The 25500-nt window shown below is 37.8% G+C and overlaps 3 protein-coding genes across 3 annotated transcripts; all 3 read right to left on the reverse strand.

Moving 5' to 3' along the window:
- Positions 1-396: 396 nt before the first annotated feature.
- Positions 397-6223, reverse strand: dhrs7b (dehydrogenase/reductase (SDR family) member 7B). Its single transcript, XM_053338106.1, has 7 exons — positions 6113-6223; positions 4604-4775; positions 4382-4500; positions 3510-3720; positions 2303-2395; positions 1810-1962; positions 397-1463 (listed from the first exon to the last, which is right to left on the reverse strand). Exons 2-7 carry the CDS (start codon positions 4755-4757, stop codon positions 1258-1260), a joined length of 936 nt encoding a protein of 311 aa, XP_053194081.1. The 5' UTR covers positions 4758-4775; positions 6113-6223; the 3' UTR covers positions 397-1257.
- A 1528-nt stretch (positions 6224-7751) lies between these two features.
- On the reverse strand, positions 7752-11585 carry tmem11 (transmembrane protein 11). Its single transcript, XM_053338196.1, has 2 exons — positions 11538-11585; positions 7752-9506 (listed from the first exon to the last, which is right to left on the reverse strand). The coding sequence occupies exons 1-2, from the start codon at positions 11582-11584 to the stop codon at positions 8990-8992; spliced, it is 564 nt and encodes a 187-aa protein (XP_053194171.1). The 5' UTR covers position 11585; the 3' UTR covers positions 7752-8989.
- A 2428-nt stretch (positions 11586-14013) lies between these two features.
- natd1 (protein NATD1) lies at positions 14014-18295 on the reverse strand. The gene is made up of 3 exons (XM_053338378.1): positions 18142-18295; positions 16474-16592; positions 14014-15803 (listed from the first exon to the last, which is right to left on the reverse strand). Exons 1-3 carry the CDS (start codon positions 18230-18232, stop codon positions 15687-15689), a joined length of 327 nt encoding a protein of 108 aa, XP_053194353.1. The 5' UTR covers positions 18233-18295; the 3' UTR covers positions 14014-15686.
- Positions 18296-25500: the final 7205 nt, after the last annotated feature.

The following is a 25500-nucleotide window of genomic DNA, read 5'->3' on the forward strand; positions in this document are numbered from 1 at the left end:
TATTCACTGCGCTTTTGTAACATAATGTAAATTGTTATTTGGACTATTTATTGTTAACATTTCAGAAAAATGTTTCTGTTTAACTTAATATTAAGATCTAAAAAGGAAAAACCTGTTGTTTAAAGTTTTCAGTTTGTAAAAGGTGTTTTTATTCTGTGTATAAAGATAGTTATAAAAAAACAAAACAACTTGTGTGTTTCTGTGTTTACAACCTGTTAAAGTCAAACTTAATAATATTTTGTGACCTTTGGATTCTAATGTGTTTAAGGTTCTGGTTTATCATTGGGCCCAGTACTGAGTCCCCATGTTAAGAGGGCTGTCGTTTAAAAGAAAACACATTTCATCCCAGCTTAAACATTTATTAAACAATGAAACACTGAAATAAAATAGCAGGAATAATGTTGCTCATCTGCTGTTATTACATGAAACGGTTGAAAAGGGAATTGGACTGAAATCAAAACTCGAACATGATATCAAACTGAACACTATGAAAGGTTTTTAGATGCTGGGTTTCCTTCCTATACGTATATTAAAAGCTCTTTGACCTGAAATTCACTTTCAGGACTGTACTCAGTAAACCACAATGAAGATGATCCAGAAACAAGTCCGGTGTTGTACCACATATAGAAAGACATTTTCACTGTGTGCTTTGCTGTCGTCAAGGGCAACTGTTAAATCCAAACAGCATCAAGATACTGTCAACAAATCCTGCATGTCTGTCCATAAAGTTAGGTAGGGATGATGCAACTTTTTCAGTCCCGATACCCGTATTGGCAGATCCTGAGTACCGATCCAATACCAGTGTTTAGTTAAGCTGTATAAGCTGTATGCCACACTGTGTGGAAGAGAAACCACTGGGATCATTCTGTTACGTTTTAGGCAACATCAGGCTTGACTTAAACATTTGCTTCCTAACTTTGTAAAACAAAATGTAAACTGGTTATCCAGGATGGCCCACATCTGGCTGAGCTCACCAAAGCAGAGTCAGACTAAGTTGAACCTGCTTCCTGACACAGGCCTCTGGTAAACCACAGAATAATAAAAATAAACACCATTAGAACCTGTTACTATGTACTTACAAATTTTTGGTTTATTTCACACGTTAGACTAGCAACACAGCAAACACGCCCAATATGGCTGTTTACTGAAAGTGTTTGTGTAGTACTGCAAGTCCTCACATCTCTTGTCCTTTCAGCCTTCATGTGAAGCAGTCAGTTTCATATTTAGGTCTGTTTGCCTCTGTGAGCTGCAGGCTCCTCACTCATCCTTAGGTTTCTGCTCCTTGCGGGCACGAGAGGCCATGAGCTTGAAAAATAGCGCGGGCCATAGTGTGCGGAGGTAGATGGCGACGGTGGGCAGAAGTCCTGCCAGTACGACATCTTTGCTCCTCTTACGGACTGCCCTCAGAACTGCCTGCGCCACATCCCTGGGGTCCCGGCCTGTTGCTGTGGCCTTGTCCAAAACTGAAAGCAGCGTTGCACAGAAAAGAACCATGAAACATTAATGATTTATTCCATTTGATCTTATTTAATCTTCCATTTAATTTAGTCTTTAAATCCTATTTATACATCCATTGTGTGTTTCTTTTATAATTCATCTTAATGCCTTTTTATATGTGCAGCTAGGATTGCATTGGTGTTGAAAGGTGCTCTACAAATAAACTTGCTGTAGCTTTTTGTACACACATCAGTCATACAGTGCAGTGAAAAAAAGTGTTTGCCCCCTTGCTGATTTCTACAGTCACATATTCATCACACTGATTAATATTTCTTTGTCTTTCCTGTAAACACATTTTCCTCTCAGCCTCACCTCCATACTTGGATCCGTCTCCTGTGACAGCGTTGAGCGACAGGTTGGTTCGGATGTACCCAGGACTGATCACAGACACTGAAATCCCACAATGCTCGACCTCTGCCCGTAAGCAGTCAAAGTAGGCCTGCGTGGCGTGCTTCGAGGCTGCATCTGATCAGTGAGCACAAACCAGAGTCCCACTTCATTTCCACAAAAACATCTTGAGTTGTTTTTTTTTTTTTTTTGCTTTAATTAAATAAGTGTGATATATGTGTCAGCTGTTCAGTGTCTGGTGGTGTTTGTGCAGTGTGTGTGTATTTATATGTTGCTCAATGTTAAGTGGTGTTTGTACAGTGTGTGTGTAGTCATATGTTTCTCAATGTTTGGTGGTGTTTGTACAGTGTGTGTGTGTGTGTGTATTGTTCAATGTTTGGTGGTGCTTTGACATATTGTGAAAACTAATTTCCCCATGGGACAGTAAAGGCTATCTGTTTAAGTAAAGACAACTTACAAGCTGATCTGTAAGGAATGGCTATCTTGCCCTGGACACTGCTAATGACGACAACATGGCCACTACGCCGGTGAACCATGGAGGGAAGGAGAGCTGTGAGGGGAGGAAAGAAGAAGTAAACAATAGCGAACACCGAAACATTCGAAACATTGTTGAGCCTAGAGCAAATGTCTAACTCAATTGACTCCTCCGCCTCTAATACTTGGAAACGGATTATGTTACATGTCTACAATAATATTACGGTTCTTCACTAGTATTGACTTTGTTGTTTTTGTTTTGTTTTGTTTTTTTGTTACACATAAAAATGATGGCCTCTATGACTGAGACCCCAAGTACCTGTGTGTAGTGATACGTGCCACATGTGCACGTCGTATATTCGTACGTGCATGTGTCATCAATCAATCAATCAATCTTTATTTGTATAGCGCCAAATCACAATAAAGTTATCTCAAGGCACTTTACACATAGAGCAGGTTCTAAACCGAACTCTTCAGGTTTTAATTTTAAAGAGACCCAACATTCCCACATGAGCAACAGTGGCAAGAAAAAAACTCCCTTTTAAACAGGAAGAAACCTCAGGCAGAACCAGACTCAGAGTGGGCGGCCATCTGCCTCGACCGGTTGGGGTAGAGAGGAGAGAAAGGAAGGGCGTACGTGTGTGTGTATGTACATGTAGGCCTATGTATGTAGGTATGTATGTATATTACTGTAGAATGCAAATGATGTATGTATGTATGTACGTGTGTATGCATATATGTATGTTTATGTAGCTTGTATGTACTCAAGTATAAAGCTAATAGTTATGTAACTTAGATTGCTAATAAGCACATCAGCTAGCGTGAGAACTTCCTTTGTTGTTTAATTGATGACTGTTAAAACTTAAGTCAGATCTGTGTATAAAATAATGTCACCCTGAGCAACGAAAAAACAAAACAGAACAACAAAACAAAACAAAAACAAAACAAAACAAAACAAAACAACAACAAAAACAAAAAAACAATAGAGAACACCCTTGAAAAATTTTAAATATTGTGCTCTACTATAAAATCTGAAAATGTCCATTAAAATTTATACATGTTAGTATATTGTCATTATTAGTAATTATGTGTATTTCTGCCTTTTTATACACCACATACTTCATTAATTCTGTTCAGGTTATAAAAAAGCTATCAAACATTCAACAGTCCAGGCTGTGCTCCTCACTAACCTTGAGTAAGAGCAATGGGCCCAAAGTAATTTGTCTCCATAACATCCCGCTGCACCGAAATGTGGGTATCCAGTATGTTGCCACGGTAACTGATTCCAGCATTATTGATGAGGACATCCACTTGTCCGTAACACCTCAGGATCTCCTCTGCAGCTCTTTCCACAGAGTCTGTGTCCGCCAGGTCGAAGATAACGGTGCTGAGAGTGTGAGTCTGGTAGATGAACAGAGCAAAACAGTTATTTCATCTCTCGCTGCCTTCATGTGATTAAATCACTGGTCAACATCTGGTTTAAATAATGTCATTAGTCTGTAGAGTGACTCTCCGCTGGCAATGAAGACAGACTGCCCACCTGGACCTTTATTTTAGTTTGTTGTATTTCAGATTAATACTTCGATAATCGTTTGGGGACTGTCTGTATATGCTATTATAATATGCATGTTGTGTATATTATTCAGGTATCAATATTTAGTAACCTACACTCAATGCTGACATCCATGAACACAGACACAGAGATAGTCTAGTTATGTATTTTATATCATTTAGACTTAAATAGCATTTGTTACTTTAAAATCTATCTATCTATCTATCTATCTATCCATCCATCTGCCTGTCTGTATGTCTATCTATTTTTTTTTCATTTCCAAATAGGAATCATGATTACTAAAGCTATCTTGAGAAAAATATACTTTTCTACTTCAACATTTTGTTTTAAATTCAAAATGATTTACATTAGGTATTACACAGTTGTAAAGTGTTATTGAAGACAGAGCAGGGATTCTGGTTAGAATACATCTCAGACCATCAGCAGCCTAAATGGTCTGAGAACCAGAAACCTTTTGGTCTGACGCTGTGTGAGTGTGTGCACACACACCTTACGCTGTGTCTCTGCTGAACTTGCTGTAAGCTCCTCAACAACCTGCTGCAGGCGGTTTGCATCTCGTCCACACAGTACGAGCCGTGCTCCTGCAGCATGAAAGACCTGTGCACACTCTGCAATACACATACATACACGTGTGAAAATACGCGATCTCACCACTGCTGCATATCAGTGAGACTTGATTTGTAGAGAATGCCTTGTATGTTAGACACCGACCTTTCCCGAGTCCAGAGCTGGCTCCAGTGATGACAACCACAGTGTCCTTCAGAGAGGCTCCTGCTCTTAGCCGGACGAGTATCCGGTACATCATCAAGACCCCAACACCTGCTAAAGCCAGCGGCAGCACTCCTCCTCCCATGATGCGCTCCATGGCTGACAGTCCCAGTCCCTATGAGAATAGCTATCACTGCTATCATGCTTTAGACCTACTTTGTCTGGGAATCAAGCTATAGGTGATTCCTGAGCTCCATTAAAAACAATAGGCTACATTAAATTAGTTTTTATTATGGAATAAACATTTACTGGTTAGAGATATAAAAATGTAAAATTTAGCTTTGTTTTGTCAGCTCTGTATGATCATCTACATGATTATCTGAAGGTGTTTATTACCTGAACATCACATTAAAGAAAAAAAAGTTTGTTGATTAACTGGCTCTGTGAGCAAACACCATTTTTTGTTGGAAAAAATTTAAAATGACTTTCAACAAGTGTGACTTTGACATGTGTGCTCTGAAAGCTCTCATGCCAATAGGATTGAGGATGTTTTAATGTACCCATTTAGTTAAGCCTCTTCCATTGGTTCTGTTTCCAAAGCACAACAGAAACAACAAGCATGGCAGCAGTGACAAAAACTACTACTAAATATGTTAGCACACACTCAATCAGATTAGATCACAACATTTAACAACATTTAAAAAGTGTCAGAAATGTATCTACAAGGAGGAAACAACATGAAACAGAATAAACAATGATCAGAAAATAATATGATATTTAGTCAATAACAAGTTTCCTTGTACTACACTGCTAGTGGAAAGATTTGCATAGCTTCCAATTTTTTGTACTTAGGATCTCAGAAGTACAATTCAGCAATTCCTCTCCATTCTCTCCAATCTTCATTTCCTCAGTACTTAGTGTTGGTTGGTCCTTTAACAAGTGAGTTTACCAGGTGGATACTCAACACCTGAGTAATTGGAATGGAGTGAAAAAAATAGAGAACATTGTGGAGAAAGACTGTTTTCTTGTGTGTGCTTTCTAAATGTCCTTCTGAAGTCTGTCATTGCAGATGTGCATAACCCTGATTGTGAGTAAAACAACTCAACTATCCTACATAACATAAATCCTCGTATTTACACTACAACTTCCCTAGAAGTTGTAGATTATACAGCACCTTGCTGCTTAAATGTGTGATTTATGACAAAAAGTAGTGCTTATGCTGAGCTATTTATTGTTTGAAACCACGAATAAACACATTTGCATGCACCAATTAGCACATTTAGTGACACAGGCTTGGTTCATGTTATGATAATATACATATCATATAAAGTTAGTTAGATGTAAAAACCTTATTTACAACTAAACACACTGAGCTTCCCATGAGCTGCACAGGCAGGCTAGTAGTTAGTGAACTGAGATAAATGGATGGGGATGCTAATGCTAATGTCATTTAGCTTTCACACAGTAACTAACTCATACACTAGTGATAGTGTTACATTAACTACAGCTCACCTGGGTAGTTGTTCCGTTGTTCAACACAACAATAACAGCGTGGGTCGTTGCTTTGGGCAGTACCGGGCTCGTCTCACAAACAGGATTTACTGACTGGCGTGTACTACCGGGTTCAGTTGTGCCTACATGGTAACCCTAGATTATTAATTCTCGCGATAGTTGCACGCATATTTAATTCATTTTCCACGTTGTTTGTCATTTTAATAAATAATTACGTGTTACGATGTGGCAACGCTGTGGTTAAGATCTGGTTAGGCGCAAAAAATAGTTACAGGTAATGAAAGAGCGTGTTTGAACCACTCTCGCGAGATACTTCGCAAAGGTAGGGTTACCATGTAGACGCGACCTACTGTCAGCCGGTGTTCTCCGGCGTTCAACCGAAAGGAATGACGGGGATTGCATTTTTTTTTATACGCCTGAGCGTTGTTGTGTTGTAGCACTTATGGGCTCTGTAAATATTTGTCCAGGGTTTTTTTTTCTACTGAAGAAAACAAGCAGACAAACGGGCTTCATTTTTGACTTAAGTACATTTTTCTTCAAACAGCTGAACTACTAGGACATGCTGTTCTGAAAAAGCTACTGAGATATTCAAGTTTATTAAAGGGGCATGTCACAAGTGTTTTTCCTTCTCTAGTGGAAAAAAGACTCATTGCAAAGAATATGACTCAAGTTTGTGGGTAAATCTCTGTATAACATTTCTCTTCAGCAGATTTATATGATTATATGATTTGTGTATAACCATCAATGCCTATGTGTCTTCTTTTCTGTATCTTTTAACTTCTTACATTTGGAACTTAACTCTTCTTATACATCATATGTATCTAACTTTTCTTCCAAGCAGCCTGAAAAGAAACAGGAATAGGAAAACAACTGGGAAAAGGGACTTGACTAAATACTGACCTGTCATCCAACCATAGTCAAATGTTTTTTTTTTTTATGATGACTGGGATATTTCTATGCCACCAGACCCAGCAGTGCTACTCTAAAATGGTTAATAAACAGCCAGTCCATCAATAAGTCCTGTGTAGCAGCACTGCTGTCAGAAGCTGTTCAGCTGACAGATAATTAGCCTGCTCTGGTCACAAATCAGCTAACTGATGAGGTTTTCTCTGGCAGTCCCTCTGAGCACTCAGTCCTCTGCTTCAGCGTTTCTGTCTCCTCACATCAGATCTGCTCAGCCCATAAAGTAGATGTAAGGTGCAAGGCAGGAGCACTGGGATGTTTGGCATACACTGTGTGCATGAATGCATTTAATTGTATACTTTATCCTGCGGTTTTTCCAGCTCTAAACACAAAAGCCAAGTGGAGCACAGTGAATCTTGTCCACATTACAGGCAGAGACCTGCGTCTCAGTGGTCTGAGGAGCTGCTGCTTTTAAACAGTACACAACTGTTAAGTAACTGTACAGATAACTGCTGTAAGCACCATTTATGGAGGTAAAAAACACAAAAGCACCTGATTTTAAAATTCCTAGATTTCAGGTCAGGTGAAAGATATGTATAAGTGTCAACAGTTGAATATTTCATGAAGTGAACTCGACTATTTTCTCTCTTTCTAAACCAGTGTAAAACATGCTACAAATCCTCCATTCGTATCAGAAACTGCAGACAAAATACTGTGATGAAGTGAAGGCAAAACTTTAATATTTATGTGATTAATTCCTACCTATCAGAGTGGCCTGTTGGCACAATGATTGATGACATTTACTGGAACACCTCCAGAATGTTCAAACCTTTAAAATTACAGATGGATTTAATGTCTGACACACTGTTTGTAAGATCTGTTGAAGGATTTACACCAAACTTTCATCTCTAGCAAACTCTATGAACAGACATGCCTTCAAGAGGTTTCAAATGTCTCATTTCCTGCTAACACAGAAAAATGAGCATTGCAATCTGCATTCATTTTTTCATGTCTGAAATATTCAACTGAATATTGTTACACACCTTACAACTCATCCTTCACTTCATCTCATGAGCAGTACTCGTTCTGGGACCCAAAATCTTGAAACTGCTGAACAGCACACACACCACTGGATAAACATTGTGTCTGAATTTAGAATTTGCTTTGTAATTACTCATTGTAGTGTCAAAACGTGTCAATATTTAAATTTCTATTATCAGGGTTTGACTTGATGTTAATATAATATACATTATGGGAAGGATTTAACCTCTACATGTGTGAAATGGGACTTCTCAAAAGTTAGTCTTTTTAGTGTTTGAAAAGAGAACATTGAGCCACAATCACTGTCACACATGATCTTACTTGCATTCTTCTGAACAAGAAAATCTACATGAACAGGACACAATCTCAAATAAGTTGCAGTTATTTGCTCTTTTCTGGACATCATGTAGAATCCATTTAATGAAAAAAAGTAAAATAAAATACAGAAAAGTGAGTTTAAAATATCCTAATGTTTAATGAAAGGGTGATGTACTGATCAGCAACAAAGGGGTACAGTAAAACTATGAGGGAACGGGTAAAGAGCTTGGTACTCAAAACATGTCTGTCCGTCTCAACCGCAACACGAGTCAGTCCAGAGGAACTGCTGCCATACCCTTGTGCACGGGCTTCATGTGTGTGAAGGATGCAGGTGGAGGGCACAGGGAAGGAGGCGCAAGGGTACTACAGAGATAGGTGTGCTGTTGTTGTCACATAGAAGTAAAGGAAATGCAAGGGAAAAAACAATTCCTTCTAGTTTTAACTATATCCCTCTGCTCAAAGTTCAAAATGGAAGCACCCACCATGTGTGTGGAGCTAACTGCTGGGCCTGATCATGACTTCCACTTTTCTTACATGTGGGGGTGGATAGGTTCTGTTTTTTTTCTTTGTTTTTCCTTTTTCTCCGTTGGTTCTTAAATCCTCTTCAGGGTGCTCTCATACCGCATAGAGTTCGTAGATCTTCTTGGCGCAGTACGCCAGGGCAGCCAGTGCTATCGTATTATGGAGTCTCTTTCTGTGGACGTCATCCCTGCGTACCAATACCACGGGCGTGGAGGAGGTCAGCGTATGCAGGGGCAGCCGCGAGAGTTTTTGGCTGTCATATTCCACCTGGTACTTGCAGCAGGGGTCAAACTGCCATGAAATCCCGTAGAGGGCAGAACAGGCAACACTGAGGGCGCCGGCGGGCAACGCCACATAACGCGAGTATTCAGCGGGCAGTGAAAGTGGCGTCAGGAGGCAAGCAGCACCTGACAACACAGCCGTCTTGTGCAGGCAGTTGCCCACTGTAATCCAACGGGCCGTCTCATCTCCGATGCGTGTGGGCTCGATAACAATGTATTTGTACTGGGCCTCCAGTGCCTGCTCCAGCTCATACTCAAACTGGTCCTGTGCATTCTCTCCGTTGTAGATCTCGTGCACAATGTAGCAGTCTGTCGCCGCCATCACTCCCCTGTGCAGACGAAGAAACACAAGCATAGGAACAGTGAGAGGAGGGATAGGAAGTAGAGTAAAAAGGCTCAGTACGTCTGAGGCTTTCAACACAACCTCTCCATTAATAGTGAAGACGATGAAAATTTCAAGGTGGTTATTTTATCTGAATGATTTCTTAATTGATTCTCCAGACGGTTAACTATATCACAAGTTAACACATAATCTGTAACCTAAATTGTATATCTGGTTTTAGTAAATACAACAACAACAAAAAAACATGTCATTTATGTTATCTGCTTCCATTAATGCAAGATTTTACATTAAGTTGTTTCTATTCATATCAACTACTTGATTACATAATTATAATTGTAAAGTGTATAGTGCATGTTTCTTGTTCATTTTGTCCTTGTGAAGAACTTTGTGATCTGAGTTTTATAAACTTTAGTGCTCATTACTATTAAATTCCACACAATTTCCATGTCCAATAACTTGTCAGTGTTTAGTTTAGGACTCCAAAAAATTGTTATTTTCATTATCAATTGACCTGTTAATTATTTTCTCAATAAAATGATTAGTTGATTGGTGCATAAAATGTTAGAACTTCTTGTTTTTTTAAAAAAGTCAACCGGTGTTTCCTCAAAACCCAACATGCAACCTCAAACCTTTTGTCTTGACCAACAGTCGACAACCCAAAAATATTCAGTTTATTGTCATAGAAAACTAAATAGAAAATAAAAATTAAGATTTTTTTTAAAGGACAACTCTGAATATTCAATTGATTATCATAATAGTTATCCATTACATTAATAATTGGCAACTAATTAATTTGTCAACTAATTGTTGTCAGTATAGTTCACTGAAAATTATACAATATTCATGAAAAGCTGATGTCTATGACTCCCAGAATATGAGCTGAGGTGAGTGACTGAGCACACTTTATAGAAGTATGATGCTCGTTTCAAATTATTCCCACAACAGTTGCGGAAATTCCCAAATGTTTGGATTAACTGGATTTTACAGAATGCACATTGTAGTTTATTTATTTTAATTAGAGGTGCTTCTTTTTATTTATGTTTTTGACTGTTACGCAACACAACAACAAGGCCAATTCCTTGTATGTGCAAACCTACTTGGAAATAAACCTGATTCTGATTGATACATGATATGTTTCAGCTTGAAAAATAAATTACAATGATTAGTTGAAGTTTTAATTGAATTTCTATCTGTATTTTTTGTGTGCAAATGGATTTTTCTTCATCTTAGCTGTATGTTTTCTCTAAAGAAAACAAATAAATGTTTGTGTATCAGTATAAACACTCTGAGGCCTTCCATCGCAGCTCGACAAAAAATGACAATAACTAAAAGACAATAGAAATCATTTTTAGTCCTAATATATCTGCAAATGGATTTTTCTTCCTTTGAAATGTATATTTTCTCTGAAGGAGACAAGTGTCATCTCTCTGAGGCCTTCCTGTGCAGGTTGACATGCAAACACAAAGCTTTGCTCGGTTTCAAAGAGTGCGGGACATTGGCTGAAGGGATAAAGGATTTTAATGAGTATTGGATACTCATTAAAAGGTTGTAGGGTGACCCGAGCAAAGGGACATGATGTGTCGGTTAGATAAGACTCGCTGACTTAGCTTGCATGGTAGAAAGTTGGAGGACTGGCCGGGTAAGTTGAGGAGGCTTTTTACTTTCAGGGCAGGTCGACAAACATTCAGCGTAGCTAGTAAACTGTAGTTTTGTGGGTCGTCCGCAACAATGCACGGTTAAACGCAACTTTACGCACAAGCTGTCGGCTCGTGTTGAACAACCAAAACATCACATGAGCTGCTCGTTTCATTCTTGGCTAATATCGTCAGCTAGCTGTACACGTTAGCCAGCTAATGTTAGCTAACCGTGGGATAAAATTCACAGTTGTCGCGCTCGCCATTCAACTTTAAGCCCGACACCGTACGCATGTTCGGGCTCTGGCGAGTGGTGACAAAGACCAAACGATGTATCACATTAAAACATTGTCGTTTAACGGCCAAGATGTGGAGTAACTGACCTCTCCCTGCTTACTGGGACACCGCGCCTCCTTCCCAGCGACGCCATGTTGGAGATACAAACCGTGATTGCAGCTGACGTATGAAAGCACATAGCCTTTCGGGTAATGTAGTATTGCTAAGGCGTCGACGTATCGCTCGGACGCGCCTGCGCACTACATTTCCCATAATGCTATACAAGTCCGGGGTACCTGCCTTCACGTATTTTATAATAGCGCATTGAAGTTTGAGAGGTCAGACCTTAAAGATGTAAATAAATCCAAAAACAAATGAATGCAAGTTAATAAAAACATTTAAATATGTAATCATACAAAATCTGATAAAATAAATCTTTAAGACTATGGCACATTTAATTGTGCAAATACACACAGCTTAGTCAGTTACACCATATTATAGTATATAATAAAGTGTCACAATATGTCGTTTTTATAATAGGACAGGTGTGTTTTTACGTACCCATAATGTGCCGTCGCGTGCTCTGTCCCTGTGTCCTCGTGCGGCTGCCTGTGTCCGCGTGCTGTAACCTGAAGCTGCTTTAGATGAACAGCTATATAATGGTCACGTACAGGAGTGTGTCTGTGTGAGATCAGCTGAAACCAAATGCGACTCCGGTGACAGCAATTGTAACAGCTTTACGAACCAGGGAGTTAAATGACGCATCTGTGACGTATAAACACCAACCAAGATCGATAATGAATATTGGCGATGTTGTCTGTGAAACTGTGGCTTTAGGATAGTGTTTAAACCAGGTTGCTAAACTTGTGTGGCAACTTCAGGGGCTTATAAGATCCCCTCCAGACACTTTTTAAAATGCATGGAAAATACTTAACTGTGAAGCCAATAATGCATGACTGTACGTTTTATCCACAAAAAAGTTCAATTGTCTTGTTAAAATCCTTAAAATGACATCTCCTTCTCCCTCATTAAAAAAACTGCAGAATTTTTGAATATGAAAATATTATTTATTTCTAAAGTTTTCCTGCTGGACAAAACATGCCTCTCACTTCACTGTAAAGTCAATGCTCAAGCACTGGAGGCTTCAAGTTTCCACATCACACTTGTGTGAGTTGAATATTGGCCCAAGATTGTCTCCAAACTATTTTTAATATCACAAATCATGCTCAGAGAAACTTTCCACTTTCAGCAGGTGGATGTGAAAATAACCTTCAGGTGTCAAACTGTGCACATTTATTACCACTGAAGCTCAAACATCCAACTGAAGTAACAATAAACAAAACTCATTTTGGAGTGTAGGTTGACTTCAATATCCCAACAAGAATATTTTAAATTTATGTAAGACATTTAGAGAGACAGAACCTGCTTATTGTTTTGATTGGTAAATGATAACTCCTGTGTTATTTATTTCACTAATAATGAAATAAATATCAACCAAGTCATCAAGAGTGAAGATAAGCAGTTGCAGACAGGATCATTAGTCTATGTTTCCGTAACGCACCCCAACCCCCTCCAAACCAATTAGCTGCTCAGTTGTTATTTATGGACATTTTAAACAGATCTAACTACTATTTCAGTGTTATTTCAATGTCCACACAGCCAGGAATAAAACTGTGGTGGACAGACAACAAGTTGACTATTATGGTTTCCAACATTTTTTGCCTGGAACTAGTTTTCCTAAACTCTCAGTCACAGCATGTGCTGATTTAAACTGGTGTGTCCTGTTTAGTTGGCTTATTGGAGTTTACTGGTTATGTTACAATAAATGTATTAAGACCGGTGACATAAATTAGTAACCCTACGTGAGTGTTTGCTTCCATCTTCAACACATATGTGGATACAATTGTTATGTACCAAATCATAATGTCTATTTTTTCAAATGAGCTGAGCTATTCCATAATCTTTCAAAGTAGCCTTAATCTGGTTGGGAATAACTGCTTTATATCAAGCCTTACAGTTATAGTTAACTGGATAGTTCTACCAGATGTGACTGCTTGTATGATGAAGTGACGTTAACAGCGTGAAACATAATCATTAAGTATTTATGCATTGTTAGTTTACATGGATCAAAACGGCACTAGAATCAGACTACTGCTCATTTTTTGTCCTTTTAAGGACAATATCTGCCAATTGTAATTCTTAAATACACCACCAGATGGCGCCAAAGCACATATTTTTCAAATCCTACACCTAGTGGCTTTAATTGTCCCCCTCCTGCATCAACAGATCAGGAACATGCTGCAAATTAGTTGGGAAATGGCTTTGATAGATTTACGGAAGTGCTGAGGGAGACAGAAGCAGCAATAGCTGGCAAAACATGAAGTGCAACTGTAAATACAACTTTCATATTTTCAGGATATGATCATTCAAACCGTGATAAATACACTCTGTATAAAACAACGTTATCAAATTTCCTCTTTGAACTCGGCTGTAAGAGCATCTCAGTGTGTTTCACCATAAACACATACTTTCACGTGAAGAATGTGATGAGTATTTGATTCATTTATTTGTAGACAACAAGAATTGACAAAAAAAGTTTCAAGCACAAAACAATATAACAAGAGTTGGTACATTTTGACGCATGTGGTAGAGCAGCAGCCCAAAACTGTTAAATCAGGCAGTCGTGAGGAAACTTACAAATACAAACACAAAAATGAAATAATACCGTGGCCTCTCAATAGGTGTGTGCCACCTACCGCAAAGTGTTACAAAGGGAACTTTGTTTCCTGCAGTTACCTCGAAGTGATTTTTTAGGCAGACAGGCTCTGCCTTGCATGTTAATGTCTGTCCTGCCAGTGTGTGTTACCTGAGGTATTTTTCTCTTTCAACACTTGAGATTGTCAACAGCAAAGACTCCCGAAGAGCCAAAATAGAGAAACCACAGTAAAACATTTTCTCAGTTAAAATTTTCTTTTGTGATGATCTTTATCATTTTGACATCAGCAGGCTTAAGAGCCATGTGGGTAGATGGACAAAACAACAAGAAAAACAACAGACCCAAAAACAAGGAAAATTGGTGTGTGAGCTTCAGCCATCCAGTCTTATTTTCCTGAATGACAGAACAAACAATGTAAATGCCCTGAATATAGTTAGCAGTGCTGTTTTTTTAAATGCTGGTGTGAGCAGATATATTTATCCACATCCACACAAAAGTATTGCACCGCAGTGACGGGCTTCAGACCCACTTTTTCACACGTGTGTTTTTAAAATTCAAAACATACGATAGAGATAATGATGAGTTATGTTTTGAAGCTTGGTCAGAATTGCCTTTGCAGGTAGTAAAAATCCTCAATTTGTGTTCTTTGGTTCTGAATCAGGATCTGTTTATATTATGTTGGAGTCATTTATTTTATGGCTCTAGACAGGTGGGTACAGTAACACTGGAACCAAATAATGAGTTTGGGGAAATAAATGTCTTCAAAATGTAGATTATACAACTTTTAACTACCCATTACCCACCAAAATTATGCATATACCTCTTAACAGTTAGTTAGAAAAGAAATACATCTTTTGAGTTGCTTTACATTTCCAAAGATGCTCTTTAGCATTCACAGCCTACTAAATAAGCGTTTCAGCCCTAAGAAACTCAATTTATAAGATTGAAGGGAAAAAAAGATAAAAAATGAAACCAAAAAAATATCAAAAGGGGGTCAAAATATAAAAGTCATCAGCATCCGAGTGTCAATGAAGCAATTATTGATTCCATCAAAATCACCACGGACAAAGACACCTGGGTCGGTCATCTTGTAGCGCTGCTCACAAGCAGTGAGTCCAAAGGAGGACAGAAACGCATGACTCCCGTGTTCTCTCTTTACACCCTGAACCCTTTCATCCAGCCACTGATGTGTTTACACCCTGAAGGTTTCTGTCTGAGGTAACAGGCTTCAGCTTTGGTTAGTTTACTTGCTCTTCTTTTCTTTTTCTTTTTCTTTTTTTTTTTACAAGTTGTGGCCAGCCGATTCCCTTCCTCTTTCCGAGTGTTTGTCCTCGTGTTACGGAGAGAACTGACCAGGCGACCCGACATTCACACAAAAGTCTTGTGAGACCAGTTGCCTCTATAGTCACTAAGTGTCATGTGTAACAATGCCCGGAAGGTCTTTTGTTGTTTATCAGCCTCTAACTCCAAAGCATGGTGCCATATTTTCTCTCCCTGGGAGTCTCTTTCTCCCTCTCTTGTCTTTTGGCACCATGTCGGGTCATTGATAGATATGTTCAAAGTACTGAGGCTGAGGATTCTCTTTGACATATTTCTGAATGTACCAGCAGGTCAAGTGGGCTTTCAGATCCTCTTCCACCACAAAATCCATGGCTGCCTGTCATCACAGAAGCACAAAATCACAATCTGACAACAGTTTAAATGGAAATTGTGGCCATAGATTTTCATTTGTTAGTATTCACTGAAGAGCTGTAACAATGTATCCTTTTATTTATCGATTGAAAATGTATCACCTACTATTTTAATAATCTATTAATCGTTCATTCAGTCATTTTTAAAGAAATAAATGTCCAAATTCTCTGATTACAACTTCTTAAATGTGAATATTTTATGGTTTATTTAGTTTTCAGTAACAGTTAAATATCTTTGGGTGGTGGAGTGTTAAAATGTTTTCAGACATTTTATAGAGCAAATGATTCATCTTGAATGTAATGGGACAGATGTGCTGGAGTCCAGATATAACTGATGAGATCACTTTTTATTTTAAACCAGGTTGGTTGGTTACATGATGTATTCATGAGCGCATCATCCCACTGACTTTAAACTGTAAATGAGGTTTAAAAGTTTTTATGTGAGACATGGTGAAATTACAATGAATGATTCACATGTAAACTAAATGTAGTCCAATCCAAACAATTAAAAACACCATTATTATACATATAAAATACAGTTTTACATACATACTTAAAATGAATATGGTTGGGCCTTTAAGACAACTTTCTCTTTTAACACTGAATCATGACAATAACCAGTTTTAGGGGCTTTACCTTGGCCAGGTGTTTGGCTATTCCTCTCCCTCTGTAAGCGTCTGGAACTTCAGTGTGTTGCAAGTCCACCGTCTTCTTCCCAACGTATTCATACAGAAGAACTGCTCGGTCGTGAGATCCTTAAGGGGAGACACACGTCAACCCTTTCATTTGTTTGAAAAGTTTGTCTCCACCCAGTTTACTACTTCACCCCATTTTGCTCGGGGATATTGATGATACTTTAAAATGCAGTTGTAAATGTTCAAGGGTAAACTTTATATAGCTAATTTTCACAATTTGCTCATTTGACATTTGGCAACAACACAGTGAAGCTACAGGACACTTCACAGTTTTATGCTGGGCTAACTATAAAGTCTGGGCACTAAAACCATGAGAGTGTAAGAAACCAAAGTTATTGATCTAGTTGGCAGCTGCTGTACATGTTGTAGTATTATACAGTACCAGTCAAAAGTCATGAATGGGAGGGTGCGTCCTAACTTTTGACTGATACTGTATAATACTACAACATGTCCACTCAGTTAGACAACACACAGGAGTGATTTAACTCAGTACTAGTGAGCACTCAGACCTCTGATGCCACAGTCAACATATAATATCCATAAAAAAATAACACACTACGTAGCCAAGTACAGGCAAGTGCTTGTGGAAAAGAAAGGTGTTGCTGGATGGAGAGAGACAGATTGATAAAGACCATTCATAGAACAATCACTTCCACCATTTTGCTGTAAACACATCTCACACAACTGTAACAGACTATATCATCTAAACTGTTTAATGACTGACAGTTATTTCCTTAACATTAAATGAAACTGATCTGGAAATATACGCACATAAACACTCCTGTATACAGGTCTGAGCAATAAATCCATATCATGATATTAGACTAGATATGATCTTATATTTTGCATATCGTGACATGGCGAGAAGTGTTGTCTTTTCCTGGTTTTAAAAGCTGCATTACATTACAGTAAAATGATATGACATTACATTACTGATAATTATTTACCAGAAATCTAAATTCTTTCTCAATTATTTAGTAAAAGCACTGTAGTTATAGTCATCTCTACATTATTGTTGGTCCAAAATATTGTGATAAATTAGTTTATCCTCAAAAACTGAAAGATCAAATGCCAAAACATTAGGAGTTTGGTTTCAAACTGAACCAAACCAGTATAAATTCCTACTTTGATATTACACCAAATAAAAACAAGGGTCACCACTCATTTTTGGATCTTACTAAACTAAAAGATCTATAAGTAAAACATAGCAGTGGTAGGTCTTTTAAGCAGCTGACATTTGGGGTTTGGGCAGAGGAAACTACAAGTTGTTGTTGTTTCTCTCAGCAGAATTGCTGATGTGCAGAAATGCCACATAACCTGTCTTCTTTTGTGGCTGGATGCTACTGAAGGGTACAAATTTACTGTCAAGAAAGGATCGAAGAAAATGTGTCAAAAAAGACGTCGACCAAACACTGATGTCTGCTCAGCTCCTGACAGGAAACACAGCCAGAATAAAGCCCTGACAGTCCCTGTTTGTGAAATGGCAGCTGGAGTTATCAGTGAGAGCACGACGAAGATGTTAGCAGCAAGGAAAGCTAACTTGGACCAACCCCGGAGCTAACACTAGCCAGCTACCCGTGCTAACAGTACTTTTACGTGTTGAACGTACCATTGAGTCTTATGACAAACTGGCGACGCTTTCTATCGTGCTCCACCTGGATCTGAGAGTTTGCGTCGAGGGCTTGTGCCGCCTGTGCCATAGTAGTAGCTGGCTAAAAGTTGATGACTATTGCGATGTACTGTGAGGCGTTGTTAACCAGAAATGGCTTCAGAGAGATGAGGGCAAAACATCCCAAGTACCCCTGACTGCAGACCGCAGACCTCAGGGTGGGCGGGGTCCAAGGGTTGACTCCGCCCATATTTACGTTTGACGTCACCCACATTGATCTGCAGTAACACTTACCAGACACAACCATATAGACATATGTCTATGAACACAACATGATACTTCAAAGTAATACTTCCGGTTAAACGGGTTAAACGCATCTGTATATAATTTTGTAATAAACATCCAACATCCAACCAAATCAGATGTGAGGTCACATGACACGCAGCCAATCAGCTGCGAGGAGGTCAGAGAGGAAAAACAATGACAGCAGCTCTGTAGGCCTACATCAACCATTATATTTTCTTTATTATCTCCATTTTACTGTAAACAATGAACTGGAATGATTGACTGTATAATTTATTACAAAAACTGCTCATTCCATGTTAAAAATGTTATTTTAGAATTGAATGTAAAGAACCCAAAATTTGGTGATTTTGTTATTGATTGTTTTGATATGGTTATAATGGGCAAGGATTTTTTTAATGCACAAATAATTTTGAACTCTCTAAAATCTATATGTAAATTGATTGGTAAAATTGCATTTTTAATTACATATAGAATTGAAGAAAGCCCTGATTTGTGTGTTGTTTTTTTTTTTTTACAGCTCTGTGATCAACTGTTGTTTGTTTTTTGTTTGCTTATTATGATCCCCATTAGTAATTGTGCAGAGCAATAGCTACTATTCCTGGGGTCCACACAGAAAAACAATACTGTTATAAAAACCCACAACATTATACAAAAATGCAATCCAACAAAAAAGATGAAAGAGAGCATGCAAAAAAGTAACAACATTCAAAGCATACAAGGGAAATAAAAACACACTAAAATGAGGAAAATGAAATAAAAACCCCAGAAAAGAAAAGAATGTAATCCCCCCACTAGTTCAGGATGAACATGCCCGGCAGTGTCCCGGCACATCATATTAATCCACATTTTACATCAAATCAGATTTACATCAAGGTGAAGCGACAACTTCACAACTCCCAAACCACACCAGAAAAGAAAAGACAGGTCTCTATCCATATACATATATATATTAATACAGGTGAGGATTTATACAGTCACACAAATGTATATGTACATGTAAAAACTGGTTATTGAGAATTCATGAAGTAGAATTTAAGCTGTTTCTTAAATTTGATTTCAGTAATAACACAAGGTAATAAATTCCAGTTCGACATGGCTCTAAACATAAGTGTTTTTTTTTCCATTGCATTAGGTTTTGGTATCAGCATAGTAAACATTCCTTTTGCCACCTGTCTGTAGAGTATTTATGCCTGTTATTAGTGTAATACATTAGCTTGTATAGACAATTAGGTTTTTTGTTGATGCACATTCCTAAGAAACAAAATTAGACTTCCTGATAGTCTTTGTTGTACCATAGGCCAAGATAAACATTTGTGCATATATAAAGTATTAGTCCTTTTTTTACACTAAAGGGCTTGAGGCGCTGCTCTATTTTGGACTGTTTGAAGTTTATTAAGGATAATCTGTGGTCTGGATAACCCAGACCACAGATTCTGATGTCAAGAACTCTGCACATCTATCAATAACAGATAACCCTCTTCCTGTGAGTTGACCATGACAGCCGATTATCCAATGTAACACCAAGCAGTTTTGTATCTTTTACCTGTTCAATCGCTATGCCTTTTAATGATAAACTGAGTTGTGGATTTGACTGTAACACATTTTGGGAGCCTAGTATAATGCATTTTGTGGCCCTAGACATCTCCCCTGTGGTTTTCCAGACAATACAATTATTGAGTTAGATAGTCCCTCATTAAAGTAAACTCTCTGTGATCGGCCGAGGATGAGAAGCCATAACACTTGAGTTTCTCTAATAATAATCTGTCATCTATAATATCAAATGCCGCCCTGAAATCCAACAGTACAGATCCTACAAGTTTCTTATTGTCAATGTCCATTAGGCTATTGTCTATAATCTGTGAAAGGGCAGTACAGGTTGAATATCCATCCTTATAAGCATGCTGAGAGTATACAAACAATCAATGTTCAGAGAAATAGTTCTGTATTTCATAAAAAACAATTTTCTCCATAATTGTTGCCATAGCAGGCAGAATACTTATGGGACGACTGTTTTCACCTGTGAGCACAGTTTTTGCATTTTTAGGTAATGGTATGATCTTCACTGCTTTCCACTCTTGTGGGCATATACCACATTTTAGGCTCTAAAAATATGAGCAATTGAACTGGCCAGCTGATGATCTGCACATTTCTATAATCTCCCATCCAGGTCATCTAAGCCTGAAGGCTTCTCAGAGATTCACAACATCCACTGTTTTGATTGGACTAAACACAAACCTACATATTCTTTCTTTCATTATTCTGCCCAATATATAAGAACCACACTGCACATTATCAAAACACATTTCTTTTATTAATTTGCTAATTTTACTAGTGAAAAATTCATCAAAATATTGAGCTATGTCCACTGGCTTAGTCATACATTTTCATAGGTGCATACCTGTCAGCCATAGGTAGGATTAGTTTAATGAGTACATTTAATGCCACTTCTGGATTTGAATACATTGTTCCATGGTCATTTCTTAATCTCTTCTCTATATGCATTTTCATTAAAGTTTTTGTAAGATCTTCATAAACTATTTTTGGAACAGCCTTTGGAACCTTAGCTTTACTTGTAAATGCTATTATATTATGATCAGTGCACCCAATGGGAACTGATATTGGTTTTGAGCATAAATCAGCTGAATTTATATGGTCAGTGCATGTAGAGGATGACTTTCCAGTTTTGTTAGTATAGATTATGGTTGGATGTTTAACTAATTGTGACAGATTGCAAATGTTGGTTGCAGCTTTGAGTTTTTTGGTAAGTGAGCAGGTTGAAGAAAGCCAGTCAATATTAAAGTCACCCAACATTGAAGGGGATCTTTTAATAGCCATTATGAACAGGAGGAATGATTACACTGAGGAAAACCTCTCTCTGTGTTCATATGGGACTGAGACTGACAGTCTTGAAAAATTGTGAAACTATCCTTTAACTCTTAAGCAAGTTTAACTGATAACTAATAATTGATAACTATTAATTAATTAATGGTAATTATCAGTGAATAATGTAGTAGTAGTTTATCTTGTTTACTTAAATCCTTTAAATATACATTTTATAGGTTGAGATTTGGAGAAAGGCACCATTTGTTGGTAAGAGTCAGAATATATGAGAGCTCTTGAAATATTGGCAGTGTTGATATGAGTATTGAAGGAACATTTCTGCTGTTTGCAGTTAGTAAACTGGGGCTTTGGCAGTTTATTTTATGGTTACCAAGAACAGCAGTGGAACGTGCCAACCACCTATGCTGTTATAATTGCATAGTTATTAAATGTAGGGGACATACATGGTTGCAACACTTATCATATTTCTCTAGAAACCAGAACATTGTAATTGCAGGGAACTGTTTGTATGCTGTCAAGCAGCTAATTCAATATGAGAGGGAGCGTCATGGTTGCACGTCTGTCCGGATGGTCTCTTCCTCCATGGGAGAAATACCAGACATTTATGAAGAAGAGGCCAGAAATATGTCCTGTCCTCAATCTGGCTCTTGACCCTCCACCAGTCCACCAGATGTCCTCTGACTTTTTCCTTGTTTGTTGAACTGGACTGAGTGGCAATAGGACCTCGAAGTTCAAATTGAAGTGTGTTTTCACACTAGTTGTGAAATGTGACTGAGGTGTTTGACACACCTTAGACATCAACGATGCAGCTATTTATACACCACGCAGTTCATTCCACTTCCTCCTTTTATTTACATTCAGGGCATTTAGTAGAAACTCTTATCCTGAGACTGACAGGTGTTTGTTCAATGGCTGCACTCTCTTTAACCCATCCTTAACACATTATGAAAATGAGTTTGTTAACATCTGTACCTGTAAATTTGAATAATTTGCATTCAGAACCTGTATGTGCCATGTTAGAAGAACTGTGTCATCTTTGCAGTTAAACAACACTGAGTGAAAGTGTGTGTGACAGAAGATGAAGCTAACAATATACAGTAGTTTTAAACTGTAGAGGGAAAAAAGAAATGCCAAAAAAAGCAATTTTCACTTACCTCAGTATCAGAAAAAATTAAGCTGTAAAATTGTGAGTTTTCTTTGGGGCTGCTTGCGTGTGTGAGCCTTGGACCAAAGGTAGGTCTTCACATCTGATCACCTCTTCTTTGTGCAGTAATCCTGTTAAGATGTTGGACTGAAGGAGTTTTACTGTAAGTGTCAAACTAACCTGTCTTATGATCAAACCCGGTCTTTCAAATGTAATAATTATGCTAATTCTATTGTTAAACTATGAATAACCTCAGTTATTTAAATTTTACGTGTGTTTGCTTTTTCTCTTGGTATATATTGTATGTTCTTATTAATTTTCATGTCACAATTATGTCTACTGCTTTACACTTTTTGGCACTTAATCTCTCATTGCATGATGTGAAGACATTTATTGCTAAATATTGACTCTTATATTATATGAAGTATGTTTTCAATTCATTAATGTACATGATTGTATTTTTTGTGGCCAAATCATGATTTTATTCAGACATGTAATGTATGTAAGAGATTGGCTTTGATGGGCCAGAGCAGGTCACAGCACTCAGATCCTCAGTGACAGCTGTGTCGTTGTGTGTCTTCAGCCGAGCCAATGCACAGTCAGCACAGTCCTTCTTGACTGGACTCACTGTAAATTAGTTCATGTGATGCTCTCAACAGTGCCGTTGTGGTCTGTGTTGATGTAAAATACATACTGTGTCTTCATAAAAACTTAATAGACATTTGGAATACTTTGTGAATCTTTAAGCAGGTGCGTCAAGTTCACTTAAATTACTGTAAAGTGTGAAGTAATCCTATTAAGCTGTTGGCCTAATCCTGCGAAACTCTAATGGAGTTTGTCAACTCTGTAAGGGATTGCATGTGTGTGTGTGTGTGTGTGTGTGTGTGTGTGTGTGTTAAGTGTGTGTTGTATGGACCTATTTGGGATTTGTTCTCTTTGGTTTTTGCCACAGTAAGAGGGAGCACACGTCTTTTTACAGATGGATAACAATATCAGCCTGAAGTTCTCTCATTTGGCTCAGTAGTCTGATTCTTATTCAGTATATTTTCACTGAACTGCTGAAAATGTCCATGAAGCAAAGGTAAGACTTATCAAGCTATTTCATATATAAGATTGAAACATAATTTATCTGAACTGATCTACCTCCAGATGATGTAGGGTGTAGTAGAGCGTCACGTTTTCTGTTAGTATGCCATTTTTTCTGAAATGAAGTGTATGAGTTTAAACAAAAATCAAAGCATATTAATAATTAACATTGTAGTGACTATAAAAACAACAACCTACAAACAATATCCTTACATGACTGCTGAAATATTTACTACATGATTAACATCATAATGAAAAGAAGTGAGTCAAGTCAAACTTTTATTCCCACTGAATTTGGTTGCAGACAGGTATATATATAGAATATATATAAATACATTTATACATTTAAATATATTTATTATCCTATTCCTATTGGCCATATGAAGTTTTCAAACTAGGCCACAATATATATACGTAGATGGACAGAATAGACTCAATTTTATATAAAGTAGTTGTTATTGTAATGTAAATATTAAAGCTCAACCTGTTGTCAAACACAGTACTTACTTTTTATGTGAGGAAGAGGAGTAGGGACAAAAAGCTATATTTTAATGTTTGCTTACATGTTGTTTACATGGTAGATTCTGTGTATGAATGTAATCAGTTTATTGGCAGCAAGAGGCATGCTTGACTCTTGATGAGAAAAAGATGGATATTGTATTATTTTAAAATGTGGTTTTAAAATCCTAGCAGTATGGACTCTGATGGCAGCTACTACACTATACACACGTGGCTGCCTTCCTGTTACCTCTAGCTACTACTTCACTACAAATCAGAGCTTCCCACTAAATAGCAGAGAAAGACAGTTTGGTCATAGCTGTTATTTACTAATTGTGAAAAACAGCTCAGGAGGCTGATTTGGGAGAGATGATAGTATTGTCAGGCTGATGAGAAGCCCATAGAATTCATGAATATTTAATCATGAGTAATAATTGCATCTGTCTTGAACTGTACTTTTAATTGTGTCCATATAGCTTCAGTGTCTAATAAAAAAGAGACAACAGAAAAATGTATTTTGTGTTCATGAAAAGAATCTTTCTTGTGGTTGTGACACACAGGTTGAATACAGCCAGATAAAACCAAATGTAATAATTGAGTCTCATTGAATAATGACAGTATTTTGTTTAAATGCTGAACTCCTGCACTGACTTGTCACTTCACCCAGTTTGTTTTATTTCAAGCAGGTGGCATGAGACCCTGGTAAACACTAAAACCAACAAACCAATACAGAAGAAAGGGGGAAAGGTGGGTACTTGGTTTATTTAGAAATTCATACATGCTGGTCAGGTCATTTAGTGATGCTCATGATCTTAAATAATACATTTTGTCTGAATAAGGAGACACTGCTGCCTGTTTTAATACACAGATTTATGACAACAAATGAATTAAGAGAGAAAAATAGTACATTTTGCAGGGTTTTTTGTCTTTGTAACAAAACAAGGCCAAAGTGTGCTGTATTTGACAAATCTGTTCCACGTCTTTTTTAACTGCCTATGTATCAGTGATGGCCAAAAATAGAATGAGTTTGTTCCTTTTTGCTGATCTGGTTTTTTTAAAGGTTTGTAGTATCTTATAACAACTTCCTCCAGCATAGTAGCCAGTGTCAAATCTTAATTATTGAACTGTATTAACAATATTCTGTGTTGATCATTTAACATGGAGAATTTCCTCAGAGTGGGTGCAAGTTTTTGGATTTGGTTTGATTTATGTAGCCATTAACGGCTGAATATCAAGTCAGCGCAGTTAAAACCTGCACAAGTTGCTAAGTCAGGATTCTTGGAGCGTCTTCTAATTGATTTCTCTGTTGTGTGGTCCAGTCACAGATTGATTGCCTCTACACTTGATGAGGTTGCATCCACTGAGACTGGAATAGACCACCTGACTTTCCACTGCTCAAGTGTGATTAGGTTCCTGCCATATGTGTGTGTGTGTGTGTGTGTGTGTGTGTGTGTGTGTGTGTGTGTGTGTGTGTGTGTATGTGT

Source organism: Scomber japonicus, chromosome 18, assembly GCF_027409825.1.
Source record: "Scomber japonicus isolate fScoJap1 chromosome 18, fScoJap1.pri, whole genome shotgun sequence".
NCBI lineage: Eukaryota > Metazoa > Chordata > Actinopteri > Scombriformes > Scombridae > Scomber > Scomber japonicus.

Excerpts from the sequence above, each read along its gene's own strand:
- tmem11 (XM_053338196.1), bottom strand. The coding sequence starts at position 11,584 with ATGGCGTCGCTGGGAAGGAGGCGCGGTGTCCCAGTAAGCAGGGAGAG. Across the intron at positions 9,507-11,537 it reads GTCCCAGTAAGCAGGGAGAG|GGGAGTGATGGCGGCGACAG; the intron begins GTCAGTTACTCC and ends TCGTCTGCACAG.
- natd1 (XM_053338378.1), bottom strand. The coding sequence starts at position 18,232 with ATGGCACAGGCGGCACAAGCCCTCGACGCAAACTCTCAGATCCAGGTG. Across the intron at positions 16,593-18,141 it reads GTTTGTCATAAGACTCAATG|GATCTCACGACCGAGCAGTT; the intron begins GTACGTTCAACA and ends TCTCCCCTTAAG. Across the intron at positions 15,804-16,473 it reads TAGCCAAACACCTGGCCAAG|GCAGCCATGGATTTTGTGGT; the intron begins GTAAAGCCCCTA and ends CTGTGATGACAG.
- dhrs7b (XM_053338106.1), bottom strand. The coding sequence starts at position 4,757 with ATGGAGCGCATCATGGGAGGAGGAGTGCTGCCGCTGGCTTTAGCAGGT. Across the intron at positions 2,396-3,509 it reads GCCCATTGCTCTTACTCAAG|CTCTCCTTCCCTCCATGGTT; the intron begins GTTAGTGAGGAG and ends CTCCCCTCACAG. Across the intron at positions 1,963-2,302 it reads CATTCCTTACAGATCAGCTT|ATGCAGCCTCGAAGCACGCC; the intron begins GTAAGTTGTCTT and ends CTCACTGATCAG.